This window comes from Myxocyprinus asiaticus, chromosome 21 (genome assembly GCF_019703515.2).
Source record: "Myxocyprinus asiaticus isolate MX2 ecotype Aquarium Trade chromosome 21, UBuf_Myxa_2, whole genome shotgun sequence".
NCBI classification, from domain to species: domain Eukaryota; kingdom Metazoa; phylum Chordata; class Actinopteri; order Cypriniformes; family Catostomidae; genus Myxocyprinus; species Myxocyprinus asiaticus.
This window is the reverse complement of record NC_059364.1, coordinates 5738307-5758711: the sequence shown is the minus strand read 5'-3', so window position 1 is coordinate 5758711 and position 20405 is coordinate 5738307. Positions and strand designations below refer to the sequence as shown.

General features: G+C 37.2%; 1 protein-coding gene across 1 annotated transcript in view; it reads left to right on the top strand.

Moving 5' to 3' along the window:
* The window catches only part of LOC127411684 (collagen alpha-6(VI) chain), a 45480-nt gene continuing 25075 nt past the window's right edge, over positions 1-20405 (top strand). Inside the window, exons 1-14 of the mRNA XM_051647394.1 lie at positions 1-25; positions 2687-2781; positions 2890-3498; positions 3781-4353; positions 7588-8157; positions 9129-9746; positions 11156-11725; positions 12791-13342; positions 14377-14952; positions 15117-15704; positions 16395-16738; positions 17063-17141; positions 18487-18623; positions 20261-20353. Coding sequence (XP_051503354.1) covers positions 2706-2781; positions 2890-3498; positions 3781-4353; positions 7588-8157; positions 9129-9746; positions 11156-11725; positions 12791-13342; positions 14377-14952; positions 15117-15704; positions 16395-16738; positions 17063-17141; positions 18487-18623; positions 20261-20353 — 5385 coding nt within the window. The 5' untranslated portion in view covers positions 1-25; positions 2687-2705. The remainder of the gene's footprint in view (positions 26-2686; positions 2782-2889; positions 3499-3780; positions 4354-7587; positions 8158-9128; positions 9747-11155; positions 11726-12790; positions 13343-14376; positions 14953-15116; positions 15705-16394; positions 16739-17062; positions 17142-18486; positions 18624-20260; positions 20354-20405) is intronic.

The following is a 20405-nucleotide window of genomic DNA, read 5'->3' as shown; positions in this document are numbered from 1 at the left end:
TGGACTTGTCGCTTCTGTGCTGTGTGTAAGTTTACCTCCTTACTCTGTTCATTTCTAATACTGAGAGCATAGATCTCCTCTATCTACATGGACAATCTTAACAAAGAGAGCATTTTACTATGATTCAGAGCACTCCTAAATTCCAATAAAAAAATAATTTGATTGTAGAGATGACTGAAATTTTTATTAAGGGTGCTTACAGAAATGATAACCTACGATTTCTTTTAATGTTTGTTTGGTAAAGAAAAGTGCAAATATAGTGCGTGATTCCATGTTAAAGAGGGAAAATCTAAGTTATGGTTGATATCTTATGCATCAGTTCTTTTCATCACTTATTTGGATTGTTTATTCAGTCTCGTTAATATTCTAAAACACATTTTTGTGGGTTCAGATCTTCAACTTCTCATGTTCATTAGCTACTGTACTCGTAGACTGAGAACTCTGACCCGACCAAATTAAAAACATCAGGAAATTAGAGTTGGTACACACAATTCTCGCTAACATTGAGATCATTTAGAATACATTTGAAGCTGAACTTCCCAAGGCGCCTGCTTTTTTCATATATTACTATTGGCTTGGGATGAATGTGAATTTTGAGTATATATATAAAAAAAGACTTTGAAATGTCTGTTTTGTTTGATAGTTGATAGTAATAATAGATTATATAAATTGAATTAGATGTCTAATAAAGCATTTGTTTATCTATATTCAGATATATATAAATGTGGCACTTGAATGTTAAAATAGCATTTGAAAATCACTATATGAGCTCACTATATGACTTCAAGGCAAGGCTTGTGACATCTTAAAATATTACTATTGACTGATATCTAATAATTCTTTTTATGTTCTCAAAACTATTAACTTGAATCAAATAATTCATTGGAATAACTGATTTAATCAAGAGTTCCTGACAGCAGTTTATGGCTTTACAGTAGTTTTAATTGTTTTACATTACATTTGTGTTCAATAAAGTGCACATGTCATGTTAGAACCTGAAAGTAAGTAAATTATATTTTTAAACATTCCATCTGTTGTGTAATTTCGCTGCTCTGCTGGATGTCAATCTGGTCAATATCTGCTGGGCTGCAGATTCATCCCAAGCTAATATTTTTCTTAACTGCAGGCAGATGTAAGAGTAATTCCAACACTTAAGGAAGTCCACAGACATCAGCCCTTAACAGGAGAAACCCCAAACACTGTCATGTAAACATTCCACATGGAGATGTTTTAGTTCAACCTTGATATGTTTGTCTGAAAGACATTACATACATACATACATTGGCCCAGAAAGTATTTGGACACTGTAGCCACACAGTTATAATGTAATTATAAGCCACTGAATTATAAATCTTATGCCTTCTTCAGGTGCACTTTTTTGTCCAAACAGTAATTTTTTGAGTGTGTGCAATAATGGGCCGAAAAGCCAGTAAACAGCATAATATATCTTGTTACTCACTGTGTTTCCAGTGTAGCCTTACTAACCCTATTAAACAAAACATTACAAATATTTCCTTTATTTAGCACAGCTTTTGCACATAATCTAATATGGTTTAACTGCCCTCATATAAAGGGACATCACATTTTATGTACACTGACTTTAAATAAATATATTCCAGCAGTTCACGCAGTTATCCGTCTATTTACAGCCGGCCAAAAAACCTTAGCCAAACTTAAATAGTTAATATGATGAGCTACACCTGTGGTTAATCTGCTAAAACATCTGTGTGAACATGAGGGAACCACTATACAATAAAAATGACATTACAAGTTAAGCTCAATCGACAGCATTTGTGGCATAATATTAATTACCACAAAAATTAATTTTGACTTACCCTGCTTTTTCTAAAAAACAAAAAACAAAAATCTGGGTTCCAGTGTGGCACTTACAATGGAACTGAATGGGGCCAATTTGTAAACATTAAAATACTCACTATTTCAAAAGTATAGTCACAGAATGTAAACAGTATGTGGTTTAATATGATTTTAGTACTATAAAATCACTTATTAACCTTTCTGTGTACAGTTATAGCCAAGTTTACAACATTGTTGCCATGATGATGATATATTGTCAACAAATCCTTAAACCCTAAAATTACTGTAAAAGCGCTGATTCAATCAACTTTACAGCTCAAATAATACACAAGTTTTAACAGAAGAATTAATGCAAGTGCTTTTATAAAGTTATAAGCTTCACATTTCTGCATTTAAGCCATCCAAAAATTGGCCCCATTCACCTTCATTGTAAGTGCATCTTTTTTCTTTCTTTTTTTAAAATTTTGTTTTTTAAAGAAATTATTTTTTGTGGTAATCAACAATATGACACAAATGCTGTCTATTGAGCTTAACTGGTTTTAAACCCGGAATATTTCTTTAATTTCAAAAATGGCTCAGAAAAGTTGCAATGCAAAGTCATAAAGACATTTTAATTAACGTGACCAAAAATAAATAAATAATTTGCACGATACTTATTTTGATCCTGTTTATAGACCCAGTAACATACACAAAATCAGCAGATCTCATATCACAGCCTGACAAAATTTTAAACATTCCACACTTTTTTTTTCATCCAAAAGTGGAAAGATCTTTTTTATTATTATTTACAAGATGTCTTCTTTGACTTCCATATTTACTACTTAATATATATGAAAATTCTTTCTTTAACCTTGTTATTTGCTTCTTTCAGAGCACAAATAACTCCAAGGATGGAGAAGGAACGGGGTTTACTTGGTTTCCTTGTTCTTTCATTATGTTTTCTTGTCACCAATGGCCAAAAATTTGGTAGGGGCAACATTTACTTGCACACATCAGACTGATGATATTATTCAGTACATTTACATTCAGTTGGTAATATTGTTGACTAAAAGTATTAATTTTCTTATTTTTCAGTCTGCACACAGGAGGCAATGGCTGACATTGTATTCCTGGTGGACAGCTCTGCCAGCATTGGCCTGGAAAACTTCCAGAAAATCCGTGAATTCCTCTCCTCACTAGTACAGAACTTTGAAGTTGCTCCTGATAAAGTCCAGATCGGTCTGGTGCAGTACAGTAACACTCCACGTACTGAGTTTTTCCTCAAAACATATCAGAACAAAGAGGACATTCTCAACAACATCCAGAAGCTGCATTATAAAACTGGTGGGACATACACAGGCAAGGGTTTGGAGTTCTTGCTGAAACAACACTTTGTTGAGGAGGCAGGAAGTCGAGCCCAGCACAGTGTTCCACAGATTGCCATTGTTATCACAGATGGTAAATCTCAAGATGAAGTTGAGGCACATGCTCAGGAGCTGAAGCAAAGGGGAATCAAAATGTACGCCATAGGAATCAAAGACGCAGATGAGACCTTACTGAGACAGATTGCAAATGAGCCGTATGATCAGCATGTCTTCAGCGTAGAAGACTTCGCAGCTCTGCAGGGAATCTCTCAGAGTATTATCCATGAAATATGTACCATTGTAGAGGAAGCACACAAAGAGGTCATCTTGGCAACAAAAGGTAACATAATACATTGAAAAGGTGTCAGTCATGAAATTTAGCAGTGCAATGCTTGTGTGGTGCACAATTTTACTAGAAATTATACAGTAGAATCTCAGAAACCCTGCTTAGAGAGCAAAGTTCTTCATTCTTAATTTTCTTAAAGGGATAGTTCACCAAAAAAAATGACTATTTGTCATTAAAAATGTAACTATTTGTCACAAAAATGACTATTTAATGAATTAAATAATTGCATATAGTAAATGGTCAAATTGCTTACTAAAACTAATACATATGTCTTAGGCTGCTATGAAACTGCTCAGGCGGACATTGTGCTCCTTGTCGACTCATCTAGTAGCATTGGAGACACAGACTTTGAAGAAGTGAGGGAGTTCCTTCATGCATTTGTGGACAGATTTAACCTTAAAACGGGCAAGGTGAGAGTTGGACTTGCCCAGTTCAGTGACAAACCGTACCAAGAGTTCCTGCTGGGTGACTATTCAGATAAGCAAGACCTGCACCAGAAGTTGGATAATATCATCTACCGATATGGAGACCCCAACACTGGTCAGGCTCTGACTTTCATACATGAAAAATACTTCAGTCTGGCCAGGACGACTGTCCCTCGTATTGCCATCATCCTCACTGCTGGGGAATCAAATGATGATGTTGAGGAACCTGCACAGAAACTACGAAACCAGGGAGTTAAAATCTTTACCATTAGGATCGGGATGGGCAATGTTGAAAAATTGCGCACCATTGCTAACATCCCACATGAGGAGTTCTTATTTAGTATTGACAGCTATCAAGATCTACTAGGTTTAAAAGAGAGTCTACGCAACAAAGTATGCTTTACCATGGATGACCAATTACTAGGTAATTGATTTGATTTGGTTCCATTTTGGTGTATCCACTTTTATCTAAACTCTGATTTGTATTTTCTGTACTACATAGATTGTTGAGTACAGTATAACAACCCTGAATACAAACTGTGATGGTGATTTCACAATTGATGACCAAGTAGGACATGTTCCTGGATCAACATCCTTGTTGGTCCTGGAACAACATTCCAATCAACCAATCAGATTTTTGGGACATAATTTGTTTTTTTTTGCATTAGGGTCAGGTTTTGGGCTGGGGTTAGGGGATTGTTCAACATTATTATCAACCTAGAATCACTTTTCTCTCATTTCATGGTAGTTCATGGTTAGGGATGGGGTTAGGGTTAGGGATATGTTAGGAAGTTTTAGTTTTTTGACAGAAATGTTGTTTTATCAGAAAAGACTCGGGATTACTGAGATTAATAAAAATTTAGAAATGCTTATATCTTTGGCGTAAACCCTGTCCAATGGTTCAGAGCACTGATACTTGCTTGAACTGTCGGATCCTGCCGGAAGCAATGACGGCAGGGGAGCGGAGCTTACCCCCGCCCAGGACGGGACCAAAACTGGTGATGATGTGGTGGAGAGGGGTGAAAACAACGGAAGTAAGCAAATATGAGAAACACCTGAGCGGCCTTATAAAGCGGAGGCTGTGTTGTGATTGGATGAGATGCCTGATAGAATGAATCCCAAAATCTTCTTGCTAGAACTACGCATACGTTTACATTTCCAGGACCCATAAAAGATGCTTATCCAGAAACATGTCTGTCTTGGCAAAATCACAACAACCAGAAATAACTTTACTGTACATGAACAACTCAAATGTTGAATCTACGAATCTTATCTAGGGCTATAGATTTAAAGCATTAATTTAGTGCAGTTAATTATATGAAAAGTAATGCCTTTAAATTAACACAATTAATTATGCCACCGATCTTTATGTAAATTTCGTAATAAGGAATGTTCATACTATTTGAGCAATTCAAAGCTCAGCCTTCCACAGATGCGCTTTAGCGCTTAAAGTCAGCCGGACCGAGCTGGGAATTCGAGAGCGTTTTTCAAAGTTTCAAACTACATTTAACTTGGCACATCATCCTAAATACACAGTGCATAACATGATATGACACAACCAAAGTGAGATGCTCAAAGTGCCCGACAGATGCATGAGTACATATACCAACAATTAAAAATAGAGCAGAGGGATGTAGGCCAATAATAGGGTTATGTACAATAATATGGGAATTAAACAATATTTTGACTTTTAAAGCCACTTTTTGTATGTGGCAGGAGCTCCAAACCAGCAGCAAAGCTATTTGGAGCCTCTAACCTAACCCTTTCCCTTACCTTAACTGTGAGTGGAAGTGACAGCCCCTTTTGTAGTTGGCGCAACCCCCTTTTGGACTAACCCTGCCCCTTCTGGACTAACCCTGCCCTCTTTTGAGGATTCTGTCCCCATTTGGAGTTCTCTGGCCTTTAGTTACAGTGGCATGCAAAAGTTTGGGAACCCCTGATCAAAATTTATGTTGCTGTGAATAGCTAAGCGAGCAAAAGATGGCCTGATTTCCAAAAGGCTTAAAGTTAAAGATGAAACATTTCTTTAATATTTTAAGCAATTTTACTTTTTTATATTCATCTTTTACAGTTTCAAAATATCAAAAAAGGAAAAGGGCCTGAAGCAAATGTTTGGGCACCCTGCATGGTCAGTACTTAGTAACACCCCCTGGCAAGTATCACAGCTTGTAAAAGCTTTTTGTAGCCAGCTAAGAGTCTTTCAGTTTTTGTTTGGGGGATTTTCGCCCATTCTTCCTTGCAAAAGGCTTCTAGTTCTGTGAGATTCTGGGCCGTCTTGCATGCACTGCTCTTTTGAGGTCTATCCACAGATTTCCGATGATGTTTAGGTCGGGGGACTGTGAGGGCCAAGGCAAAACCTTCAGCTTGCGCCTCTTGAGGTAGTGCATTGTGGATTTTGAGGTGTGTTTAGGATCATTATCCTGTTGTAGAAGCAATCCTCTTTTCATCTTCAGCTTTTTACAGATGTTGTGATGTTTTCTTCCAGAATTTGCTGGTATTTAATTTAATCCATTCTTTCCTCTACCAGTGAAATGTTCCCCTGTGCCACTGGCATCAACACAAGCCCAAAGCATGATCGATCCACCCCCGTGCTTAACAGTTGGAAAGGTGTTCTTTTCATGATATTCTTCACCCTTTTTTCTCCAAACATACCTTTGCTAATTGCGGCCAAAAAGTTATATTTTAACTTCATCAGTCTGCAGGTCTTTTGTAATCAAACAGCGGTTTTGATTTGCCTTTCTAGCAATCCTACGAGGAGTTCTCTCTGAAAGTTTTCTTGGTCATCCAGACCTCAACTTGAGCTCCACCATTCCTGTTAACTGCCATTTCTTAATTACATTACAAACTGAGGAAACGGTTACCTGAAAACGCTTTGCTATCTTCTTATAGCCTTCTCCTGCTTTGTGGGCATCAATTATTTTAATTTTCAGAGTGCTAGTCAGCTGCTTAGAGGAGCCCATGGATGCTGATTGTTGGGACAAGATTTGAGGAGTCAGAGTATGTATAAAGCTTTGAAATTTACATCACTTGGCCTTTCCAAACAATGATTGTGAACAAGCCATAGCCCTAACAAGCTAATTAAGGTCTGAGACCTTGGTAAAAGTTATCTGAGAGCTCAAATCTCTTGGGGTGCCCAAACTTTTGCATGGTGCTCCTTTCCTTTTTTTCACTCTAAAATTGTACAAAATAAAAATAATACACTAATATTGCTTAAAATGTTGAAAAGAATGTTTCATCTGTAACTTTATGCCTTTTGGAGATCAGTTCATCTTCTGCTCACTTAACTATTCACAGCATCAGAAATTTTGACCAGGGGTGCCCAAACTTTTGCATGCCACTGTATACCTACTTGTAATATATGCATATGATGTAATGTATTTGAATTATAATATTTATAATATTTATAATTATATTCTAAATAGCCTTTATTTTAGGGCCTTTCAGCATAAATATTTATATAATGTTAAATAATATTGATTCAATTAATTAACAGGCACATCATGTAATTAATTCGATTAAAAATTGTAATTGATTGACAGCCCTAATATTATCATACTTTGATCCTATGCCAAACTCGAATCCACTGTAGCATAGAAACGGTCAAATAATTTAATTCATTTTGATTAGATGAAATAAATCTTGTTTCCTTTCTCTTCAGCTTTTGTTCCCAAATTTGCTGATCTCTTCATACTGGTTGATAGTTCAGCATCTAGATCAGAGGCACAAACGATAAAGAATTTTCTCTTAAAATTGGTCAACCAGCTGAAGGTGGGAAATAATGCTATTCGTGTTGGCCTGGCTCAGTTCAGCGAAAATGTCAAGGAGGAATTCCTCTTCAATACCAATAAGACCAAGACTGAGATTCTGACTTCCATTCGCACCCTCCAGTTCAGGCCTACAGGGCAGCGTAGAATTGGCAATGCAATTGAACATGCTCACACTCATTTCTTCAACACTAATGCGGGAAGCCGTATCTCTGAAGGCTTTAAGCAGTTCCTGTTAGTCATCGCAGCAGGAGCATCTGCAGATGGTGTCGTCCAAGCAGCCCGTACAATCAAAAATGATGCAGTGACAGTCTTTGCGGTTGCCTTGGGAAAAGCTGAAGCAGATGAGATGGATTACATCTCTAGTCAACCACACAGCTACCAGTTAGTAGGTAACATGGTGCAAGTGCAACAGAAAATCAAGGCTGCCATTGAAGCAACGGAAGACCTTACAGTCACAGCAGGTAAGTGCATAATCTAGATATTTTTCAAGAATTTATACAGTAAGTCCTTAGAGCAATTTGTTCTTTTTGTTTAGTCAAATGGTAAATTAATTCGGCTTGACAAAATAATCAAGAGCAGCATTCTGACTATTATTATGTACATAAAATATTTACACTACAACACTAGATCATTTGGTGCAGCCTTGAGTTCATTTGACATCTGAGTTTGGTTTATTTTGTTGGTGTGAAAGTAGCTTTCCAAAACTTTGCCTTCTCCTGAATCGTTACCTAGTGCTAAAGAGCTGTTAGTACTCACACTGATAATGCAAACATACTGCAGTTTGGTGCCAAATAATGAATCATGAAAAGAGATCTGCAGAGGCAGGGGGTGGAGAGTGGAATCAATCTCTGGTTTAGATGAAGCACTCAAGCAAAGAGTGAAAACAGCCTTAAAGCTGAAGTGTGATTTTTTTTTTAAGGTAAAAATCATTTATTGTATCTCAGCTTAATATGCAGAGACTACTCTTACTTATATAAGTAAGCTATTCGTAGGTCAAACTTTGGAGACAGTTGTGAGGTGATGCTCTACACAGTCCCGGCAGAGTGTGTCAGATCACAGTGGTCTGCTGCATCCTCCAATATAAAGCGCTAAGAATTGTGCATGCAAATTGCATTAATCAGTGATTTAGAGGGCATGTTTGCGCTGTTGATCTGCCTACTTTAGCGAATCGTGTGCTAAACCAGTGCCTACAACACGCACAATTATCCAGTGCTTTTACCAGGCGCAACTTATTCTTAGCGAATTCCCTCCTCATTTTTTTTTTGCAATTGGTGATGCTAGAAGTGCAGAAATTACACACTCCAGCTTTAAAGACCCTGGTTTTGTATAGACATCTTCTGAGACCATCTGACAAAACAAGGCAATAAACATGATTGTCTATTATTGGCATGAAAGACAAAAACTTACAAAGGTGCTTATGTCTTTTTAACAGAGTGCATGTTGGACGCGGTGGCTGATATTGTGTTCATCGTTGATCAGTCCAGCAGTATCAGATCCAAAAACTTCCAACTTGTGCGCAACTTCCTCGAGAACACCATCAGAGGTCTTGACATGGGCAAGGGAAAAATAAAGGTAGCTGTTATTCTCTACAGCGACATCCCTCGAGCTGATGTTTACTTGAACACCTTCAATGAAAAGACCGATATCCTGCGCTACATTAGGAGTATGTCATATGGACGTGGTACAACACACACCGGAGCTGCTCTCAGGTTTGCCAAAGAGCAGGTTTTCACCAAAGCGAGAGGCAGCAGAAGAGATGAACATGTTCAGCAGATAGCTGTTGTTATCACTGATGGAAAGTCCACAGACGATGCAGCCAGTGCGGCAGCAGCATTGCGGCGATCTGGCGTCACTGTATACGCGTTTGGTATAAAAGACACCAAATTGAATGATTTGAAAGAGATTGCATCCTACCCACACAAGAAATTTGTGTTCAATGTGGAACGCTTTGATAAACTCAATTCATTTGCAAAGATTTTAACCAAAAGACTGTGCAATGATATTGCATACAGCCCTATACTTAGAAGCGGATTCGGTGCAGTTCAACAAGGTTTGTAAAATGTTTTTCTCACCCTAAAGTTAGGATCTTTTGAACAGTGTTCTGGATGTTACATGATTACAAAGAAGGTAGTTACTGTAATTTAATTACAATTTTAGTAATTAAATAAAAAAAGTAGTGTAACAAACATAGCTACTGACTTTCAATGACATTACAGTTGGGTTTACATTTCTAAACAGGGGCATAACTACAGGGAGGGCAGGGTGGGCAGCTGCCATAGGGCTCGGAGTGAGAGGGGGCCCATGAAGGTAGACCAAAAAGAAACATAAAAACGACTGTGGGCCTGACAGGCAATGAAAAAGTACCCCAATGAGGGGGCCCAACAGGTTCTTTGCACTGGGGCCCGTAAGATCCAAGTTACGCCACTGTTTCTAAAACAATATTATTTATATATGCATGTTTGCGTTTCCGTGACAGCTGAAGGCGACAATGAGCAAGGAGGAAATTAGACATTATTTTAAATTCACTGAGCTGAAAAACAAAAACTCTGTGAAAAGGGTTTTTAGAAAGTAACTTAACCCTTAAGTTGTGTTCAACAATTCTGTGGGAATTTCTAATACTAATACTCATTGCAGTTTGGCCTCTGAGTGAAACAAATTAGCTCATTGCATTCTACAAATTGAGACCTTTCCAACGATATATAACACATGGCTATCTCATATTTTTTATGGTTTTTCCAACTCTGAATATTATTATTGTGATAAATTTACCAATGATTTGTCAGCAAATAAAAAGCACTATTTAAGAATTGGTAGAATCAGCTACATGCATTGTAAAGGCCAGATTCTTAGCTGTAAAATGACACCCATTCAGATCAAGCAAGGGGTTATTAATTTATTATGTAATTATTAAATATGTTTTCTGCAGGGAGTGCCCCCACTATGGCTTTTGTGCTATGTGTGAATGCTATGAGCATTCGTATGAGCTTAGTTCAATGAATCCTTCTATCAATATGTTTATATATATATATATATATATATTTAAATATGTTCAAAAAAGAAGTACAAAACCTGTCATAATTACTAAAAAAGAAGTTGATAAAAGATCTAATAAAATATCTTGTGATAATATATGAAATATGAGAGATTTATAAACAATCTTAGTGGGCTGGTCACGTTTGTAACAGAATGTGTTAGTACAAAACAAACACAGCACAAGGGTTAAATGTAAAGTAATTAGCAATGTGAATACTCTTTTGATGACATAATGAGTAGTGTAATCTGATAACAATTTTTAGAGATGTAATTTGCAATCTATCGTGGATTACTTAGCACTGGTTTTGAAATACTGGCCCTGTAAACACTTGAAATCTCATCCTGTTAAAGTGCATTTCAAAAAACCAATGTCGTATCTCAATACTAAACCAATTTTCTTCATTTTAAACGTTTTCTCTCTTGTAGGATGCAAGCTAACGGAAGAAGCTGACATCTACTTTCTGCTTGATGAATCTGGAAGTATATCCTATAGTGACTTTGATGATATGAAGAAGTTCATTTCAGAGTTCCTTGAAGTGTTTGAGATTGGGCCGAACAATGTGCGCATTGGTGTGGTGAAGTTTGCAAGCCAGGCAACTGTAGTTTTCCAGTTAAACACTTATAGCACAAAAGATGATGTTAAAAAGGCTGTGGCGGACCTGATTATGTATGGTGGTGGCACAAGGACCGATCGAGGGTTGTACGAAATGATCCCATTGTTCAAAGTAGCTGCAAACACACGTGGGGAGAAAGTCCGTGAGCTGCTGATTGTAATCACAGATGGCAAGTCAGAAGCTGGAAGCACTTCAGTTGATATCCCTGCTGAAGAGTTGAGGAAACAGAATGTCACTATTTATGCTATTGGTGTGAAATATGCATCTATGCCAGAGCTGGAATTGATATCGGGGAGCAAAAAAAGAACTTATTTTGTCAAAAACTATGATTCCTTGAAGCACATCAAGGGAGAAATCCTTCAAGAAATATGTTCCTTTGAAGGTGAGAAATATTTTACTGAATTCATGGCCGAAATCAGGTTCCAAACCAAAGCTTAATTAGGGTTCCTTCTAGAAAAAGTAGTTTTACTTTTGTTAGACAACTGAAGTTAAAGGTGCTGTAAGCAACTTTAGCCATTCTAGAATTTCCAGAAGCTGAGCCGTTGGATTAGCCACGCCACTTTTCCCAAAACGCCACACTTCAAAGATAACTAATGAGCTTTATTTCTGCTGTCACAAGCAGAAACGGTTGTCAAAAACAACAGCAGTAAAATAGCGACCTCAACTGACAACTGTTATCAGCAAAATGGCATAAAAATGGCATTATTCCTCAATAATTTGCTGCAACAACAATACGTGCAAAATGATTGACAGGCAGAAAGCGACACATTTTTGTTTTCTGTTTACAGAGTATAGAGCTGTCACAGAGACCGGTGAGATATCTCAGGACAATTATTTCATTAATATCTTTCAGGGAGTAGTAAAAAAATGTGCATACCTTTCCATGAAAAAATTGCTTACAGCACATTTAAAATGATAGGTTCACTAAACTTTTGCAGCACTTTTGCATGCTGTATTGTAGTGTCAAAACCTGCATCTTATTCACAAACCACCCATAATCCAATTTTACCAGGCACCACTATACCGTATATGCGCTGGTTTAACATTGTGCAAGACATTTAAATGTATTATTTTGTCATTCCTTTCAGAGCAATCATGCCTCCTTTCTATGTCAATTTGGCTTGTTATAGAATGTTCCTTATTCACAAAAGTCAGTGCTTTTTGTCTAATTCTATAATTACTTTACTGAATTAGGTGCAAAACAACACAGAGAGTACATGCAAATAAACAATGCTATCGGCAGGTGGCCAGGCACAATTCAATCTTGGTGAATTCCCCCAAGAGACTTCCACATATCATTAGTGTGATATGCTGTTAATTACTTCACAGAATTGGACTTTCATTTTCTAACATGGATATCTATGCCTTGAACAAATGCTAACCCATTGTTTCTCACACAAGGAGTGTTCACTTTATAACCACATAAATAATTTCTGCTTATTTTTAGCTTGTGATGGTCTTTTGGCGGATGTTGTCTTCCTGATCGATGGCTCAGAAACTACTAATGCTGAGGACTTTAACAAGACTAAGGAATTGTTGGAGTTTATGGTGGATAATTTCGCAATTGGTCCAGACAAGGAGCGTGTTGCCGTTGTTCAGTACAGCATCAATTCAAATGAGGAGTTTTCCTTAAATGAATTTGATGATAAAAAGAGATTGCTTCAGGAAATTAGAAATCTCAGACAGATATATGGGAAAACATACACTGGAAAAGCTCTCACAGAAGTATTGCAGTCTTTCAGTGTGAACAAGGGAGGACGCTCCAAAGCTTTCAAATTCTTGATAGTTCTTACAAATGGAGAGAGTAAGGATGAGGTAGAATTGCCTGCTGAAGTTCTGAGAGAGAATTCCATCCACATTTACTCCATCGGTATGGGGTATTCGAACAGATCTCAACTGCTTGCCATTGCTGGATCCCATGAAAGGATGTTTGTTGATGAAAACTTTGATTCCCTGCATAGATTAGGCAGTGAGGTCCTTCTCAAGATCTGCAACACTGGTAAGTAAACAAAATTTGTTTTGTCATCTGAGATGTTTATAGGACATCACATTGTAGCCCTTCTACACTAGAAAATATTTACACTTACTGAGCACTTAATTAGGTACCCCTGTACATTTACTTATTAATGCGATTATATAATCAGCCAATCGTGTGGCAGTAGTGCAATACCTATTTCTGTGACTGCTGATCTCCTGGGATTTTCACACACAACAGTCTTTGGAGTTTACTCAGAATGGTCCCAAAAAAACAACAAAAAAAAAAGAGAAAAAACATTCAGTGAGCAGCAGTTCTGTGGACAAAAACACCTTGTTGATGAGAGAGGTCAACGGAAAATGGCCAGACTGGTTCGAGCTGACAGAAAGGCTACGGTAACTCAGATAATCACTCTGTACAATTGTAGTGAGCAGAATAGCATCTCAGAATGCACAAACCGTGGAACCTTGAGGCAGATGGGCTACAACAGCGGAAGACCACGTTGGGCCCTTTATAAGGACCAAAGTGTTCCTAAAAAGTTCTCAGTGAGTGTAAATCCACAACACTTGTTCCTTATCAATTTTTTGTGTATTTTGGAACAGTAACATTGAAAAAAATGCACTCTTTTGTAGCTCCTACACACAAAGCAACGCATTGGCCTTAAAGCCACATACATATTGCAACAGCATCATGCTAGTATTTTTTTAAATTTGTTTTTTACATTTTAGTTTAAGTTTATTACCTTTTACATAAAATGAATACAAATAGCATTTTACAATTAAGATAATTTTACACATTTTTAGAGTTAAGATTCTCTTTCTAGAGAGCATTTTATTGGATAGAAAATGTATTTACGCCTCAGCTTCTAAGATATGAGGCTAATAGCTGGCCTTACAGCTAATAGACAATGACTGTATATCTCCAACATTTGAACAAGAAATATTTGTCTACATAATGGGATAAATGTTTGTAAAAATGTGTTTATGCTGATCTCCTATGGTCGAAGTAATTACAGTATTCTAAATGACTCCTCGCATTATGACTATTTATCTTTCCAGAATGCAAGAGACCTGAGCTGATGGATGTAATCTTTCTTGTGGATGCCTCTGGTAGACCCAATAAAGATGCTTTCCAAGAAATGAAAAGCTTAATGATAAATTTGGTGAGCAAATCTGAGGTCGGGCAAAAACGGGTGCGTTTTGGCACCATCGTCTACTCCAAAAGCCCTCATTCTGAGTTCACCCTAAACCAGTACTACAGTAAGACTGCCATTCAAAAGGCTATCTCAAACCTCAAGTGTTCAGGGGGATCCAGAAACACGGCCCAGGCCCTGCAATATGCACTCTCTTACTTTAGCGTTGTGCATGGCGGGCGACGGGCAAGGAACATTCCTCAAGTGCTGTTTTTGATTACAGATGGTCTGGTTGAAGATCCTGCTGGTCTTGCAAAATGGCCTGAATCTCTGGCAGCTTCAGAAATCAACTTATTTGCTATTGGTACAGCAGGAGCCCAGGAAGACGAGCTAAGGACGATAGCGGGAAGCAAAGGAAGGGTACTGTATGTGGATAACTACAATGACCTAAATGGACTTCAAAAAACGATCACGAGAGAGCTCTGTAATCTAACCAAACCAGGTGAATAGAATTTATTTTTTTGGCACTTCCAGCTGGTCTGACTTGCAGACCAGTTTAGACTATAAGACCAGCAAATTACCTTTGGTGGGTTTAGGCTGTTTTTTCAGCAGGGAATGTAGTTTTTCAAGCCCTAATGTCTGATGTTTCTTTTTCTTACTTTCTAGTTTGTGAGAAAGAGGTGGCAGATCTTGTTTTTTTAATAGATGGATCAGAGTCCATCAAGAAACCAAGTTGGGAAATTGTCAGAAAAACAATATCCGGCATTGTGAATGAGCTTGATATTGTTCCAGACAAATGGCGGGTTGGTGTAGCCCAGTTCAGCGATATCTTCATCGACCACTTTAACCTGGACACATACAGTAGTTTAGCAGAAGTGGACAAAGTTATTCTGAACCTTACACAACGAAAACAGGGCACAAATACTTGGGCAGCTTTGAAATCTATTAAAAATTACTTTACACCTGAACGTGGATCCAGAATAGCTGAGGGAGTCGCGCAGAATCTTTTGCTGATTACAGATGGAGAAGCCAATGATGAGAAGGACTTGAATGCGCTGGCTGATCTCCGAGCCAAGAATATTGAAATATATGTTATTGGGGTTGGCAGTGAAATAAGGAAATCTGAGCTGCTTGAAATCGCTGGATCTCCTGATCGGTTCCTCATAGAGACTTTCGAAAGCCTTAAACTAAAGACAACGATAAAGAAAGTGATAAGCCTTCTCTGCACCTCTGACTCATCAATAGATCCAAGAGGTAAGTAACAAGTTTTTCCTTTTTCATTCTAATTATTAATTGTGATGAGGAGCAGGGCGGGGCCAGGCCGTGACTAAGCACGCCCGGCCCCCAATCGGGCTAATCAGCCAAGGAGAGGAACTGCCGCATCCGGCTGCATTTATCCCTCTCCTCGGCGGATTAGCCCGATTGGGGGCCAGGCGTGCGCAGTCACGGCCTGGCCCCGCCCAGCTCCTCATCACACTAATACATTATGCTTTAATTGTGCAATGACAAATGTATAGTCAACAGTGAGATGGAAAGAAAATTTCACACTTTAAATGGTAAATTAAAAAAAATCTAAATTTCCTTGATCTTTTGAATCGTTTGATCTTTTTGTTAGTTTCAAAACTCAAAACTTCCTCCTAGTCCTCATCCATCACCATCCATTTTATTGAGGCTACAAAATAGACTTTTTCCATTCTTTTACAGCTTTCTGAAATCAAACAGATGAATATATACCGATACAAATGTTTGTTGTATACTGGTACGAAGTTTGTATTTGTACTTTTAAGAAGTAATTATCACAATAATATCCATACAATTAATCTGAAAACACAATTGTTTGTCATCACTGTTCTATGAAATTAAAATGTATTATTAGTATTCGCTAATAATATGCATGTACTGTATATTGTATATTAATATTTTGTCCATACCCTGTTTGAATAGATTGCAGTATTGACATAGGTATTGGGTTTGACGTGTCCAGTCGAACAAGTGCACAACCTCTGTTGAGACCTCAGGTGGAACCATTGGTTACTGCAGCTATTCATCGGATCTCCATGATGGGGAATCTATGCTGTGTCAGTGTGGACAAAATTGAAACTAGGATTGGCTACAGGCTAGTTTCTGGACAGGATGGGAGTGTTCAGGATGATTTTGATTTTGATAAGTACAACGAGGATGTGCTCAGGAAAGTGATGTCATTGCGACCTGCGGTGCCCCTGGCCTTCAATGTGTTTCTATTAGATTCCTTCCGGGAAAAGTTTGCATCTTCAAATGCCAAGGCGAAGGTGTGAATGCTTTTGCTCCATAACTAAAGGGATTAGGAATGACCAGCAAAACTGTGGTGTATTTTTACTATGTATTATATATATAGTTTACTGTGTATTATGCATATATGTAATATAACTATATATTTTTAAGCTTTGACATTTTTCCCAAACATAATATTCAACATTTGAATGGACACCTACAGTTTATGAAATTTGGTCATTAGGACAACCAGGATTCTAACAAACAATACATAAGGTACCCAATCAGAATATGAATGGAAGGCATTCAAACAGAATGATGGCTCTAAATCATCTGATGGTTAATTGTCTGTTTGTGTGTAGGTGTTTATTCTCTTCACTGATGGGTTGGATGATCGCATTGAGCGTCTAATCTTGAGTTCAGATAGGCTTAAGCAAAGTGGTGAGTGGCTTCTAATTTCATAATCAAACCTTAAAAATATGGGCCATTGCTTATGTATATAAATAACTTATTTTATGTGATTTGTTCAAAAACATTAACAGACCAGAATGGATACAGTATGTAAAGTCAGTGGTTTCTTTTTTTTGTTGTTCTTTTTTCATGTTTTTAAGTAATGTCTTATGATTTCTTGTTTCATTGTCAATGTGGATTGCTTCCTCACTTGATTGTGTATTTTACCCGATTAGTTTTGTTTAAATAACCCTCATGAATATTTTCACCAAATGTAGTGGTGAGTCTTTTGGCCTGTTAACAGTTTGAGGTTAAGTGAAGTTGTAGTAAAGTTAAATTAAACTGAACTGAAGTCAAAGTGAAATGAAACTTAATTGAAGTTGAAGTGAAATAAAACTGAATTAAAGTTAATTAAGTGAAATGGAAGTGAAGTCATAGTACAGGGAAATTAAACTGAAGTAAAGTCGAAGTCAAGTGAAATTAAATTGAAGTCAAAGTCAAGTGAAATGAAACTGAAGTGAAAACAAAGTAAAATGAAATGAAACTGAAGTGTAGTTGAAATCAAGTGAAATTAAACTGAATTTGAAGTAAAGTGAAATTAAATGAAACTGAAGTGAAGTGGAAGTGAAATGGAAGTGAAGTTGAAGAAGAGTGAAATGAAGCTAAAGTGAAGACAAAGTAAAGTGAAATGATACAAGTGAAGTGGAAGTGAAATGGAACTGAATTGAAGTCGGAGTAAAGTGAAATGAAATTAAACTAAAGTGAAGTCAAGTGATTTCAGTGAAAAGCTAAATTAAACTGAAGTCGAAGTACAGTGAAAAGAAACTGAAGTGGTTGAAGTTTAATGAAACTGTAGTGAAGTCAAAGTAAAGTGAAATGAAACCAAAGTGAATCAAAGTAAAGTGACATGAAACTGAAGTTAAAGTAAAATTAAATTAATCTGAAGTGAAGTCAGAGTAGAGTGAAATTAAACTGAATCCGGAGTTAAGTGAAATGAAACTGAAGAGATTTAGAAGTGAAATAAAGTTTTAAAGTAAAGTTGAAGTCAGGCAAAATGAAACTGAAGTCTAAGTAGATTGAAATAAAAGTGAAGTGATGTCGTAGTTGTCAAAGGAATCTGAAGTGGTCAAAGTTAAATGAAACTACAGTGAAGTGAGAGTAGAGTGAAATTAAAAAGTTAAATGAAATAGAAGAGTAAAGTGAAAGGAAACTGAAGTGAAGGTGAAGTGAAATTAAATCAAAGTGAAGTAGGAATCAAGTCAAGTGTAGAGACTGATCATCTCTCTGATAGTCACTCTGTACTAAAGCTATGTGGGATTTCTGATGTGTAAACTAGGGGTCAGCGCACTGTTGATTGTGTCTTTGGAGGGAATAATGGACGTTCAACATCTGGAATTTGGCAGAGGTGTCGACTATATACAGCCACTGTCCATCAACATGCTGAATATAGGCAACACTCTTATGAAACAGATTGTAAGTATCAAAAAATGCTTAAAAGCGCTGTTTACTCAAAATCAAGTACGTTTACAGTACTTGCCAGTCTTATGTTTACACAATCTGCTCAAGTCAGGAGCATCAACCAACTGCTCAACAACAGATGTTCTCAAAGCAGTCTTGACTGAATTCTTATTGACTGTATTTTAAATAAAGACTATTCACAAACTAAACCGATTCAGTCCTGTAAGAATGATAGTTTTGTCTCATCACCCCAAAATCGGAAAAAATATAATTTTTACCTTTTTCATTTTCACTCTAAATATTTTGGTTCTTTTACCATTATGGATTTTAATTTAACGGTTTGTTTCGTGGCCTTATAATCATAATATTTGTATGACAGTGGTTCTCTACAAACCCAGATTGTACATCAAGTCGTGACCCGATACTGTACCAAAATTGTTTATCGTACAAAAATCAAACATTTACATTTCTTTAATCTTAACATGAACTGTATTCACCCAACAATATCAAGTCAAGTCAAGGCATTTTTATTTGTGTAGCACCTTTCACAACACACATCGTTTCAAAGCAGCTTTACAGATGATCATGCATTAACAGAAAATGAAACTGTAATATCTATAATGTCATCATTGGGTAGTTTGATTAAATATGAATGCAAATTGTGTATACAAATAAATAATTAAATCATAATTGTATTCATAACCCCCGTGAGCAAGCTGAAAGCGACTGTGGCAAGGAACACAAAACTCCGTAAAATGGAGAAAAATAACCTTGGGGGAAACCAGGCTCACTGTGGGGGCCAGTTCCCCTCTGACTAACATCATGAATATAATGCCAATATTACTTATGTATAGTGCAAGTCATGGTTTAAAATGATTAAACTAAGTAAGTGTTAAGGGTCAGTGTTTAAACAAAGATTTAGTATGAACTGTAAGATTAATGACTAATGTCTTTGAAGTTCATCCTGGATTAACTGCAGAAGTTCACTTAGATGCATTGTCCTTGGTAGTTGGCTGATGAAGGGTTTAGTTGGCAATTAATTGATAGTCTATGTATTCCATTATAAGAGTATAGTACATCATTAGACCAAGGTGATGCAGGCAGAGATCAGTGAGGTGCATCGCAGTTCAACCAGCAGGTCATTTCGGTGAGGTCTATCCTAAGTCAAGGTTCAGGCAATGGCATATGAAGTATCCCATATCCAAAATGATTTAATGTTAAATGCCTCTAAATTTAAGTTCTTGGTTTTACATTACATTCTTGATACACTTGGCAGCCAATAATTCACAGCACAAAACACATTGTGGTCAGCCCAAACCACTTTTATTCTCATTGCAATTGGACCCATATTTAATGTGGTCTGAAACTGGGTTGTACTTTTACAAGTACCCACACCCTTGTACTTTTGAGGGTATGTCACCCAATCTGTCCATGTGGATATTTGCTTACCGTAATTAGGCTGGCTTCTACCAAGACACAGTTGAATTTGCTGCAAAAGAACCTCAGAGTGTTATTGGACGCAAGCCCTTTTATGTCATCAAAAAAATCTCTCCATCAAAGATCTGTAAAATTTGAATGCCAATGTAACTCTGTTGGAATAGTGGATGGTAAAAATGTGTTAACACATTGTGCACCTCTCTCTGTTCCATCAGGAAACAGTGGCTCTGCGAGAATGCTGTGACGTTTCTTGTTCATGCACTGGTCTTCCTGGACCACGAGGACCCCCTGGACGCCTGGGTCAAAAGGTCAGACACCTGCAATATTGATAATGTTGAAAGTAAATGTTATGGCTTTACA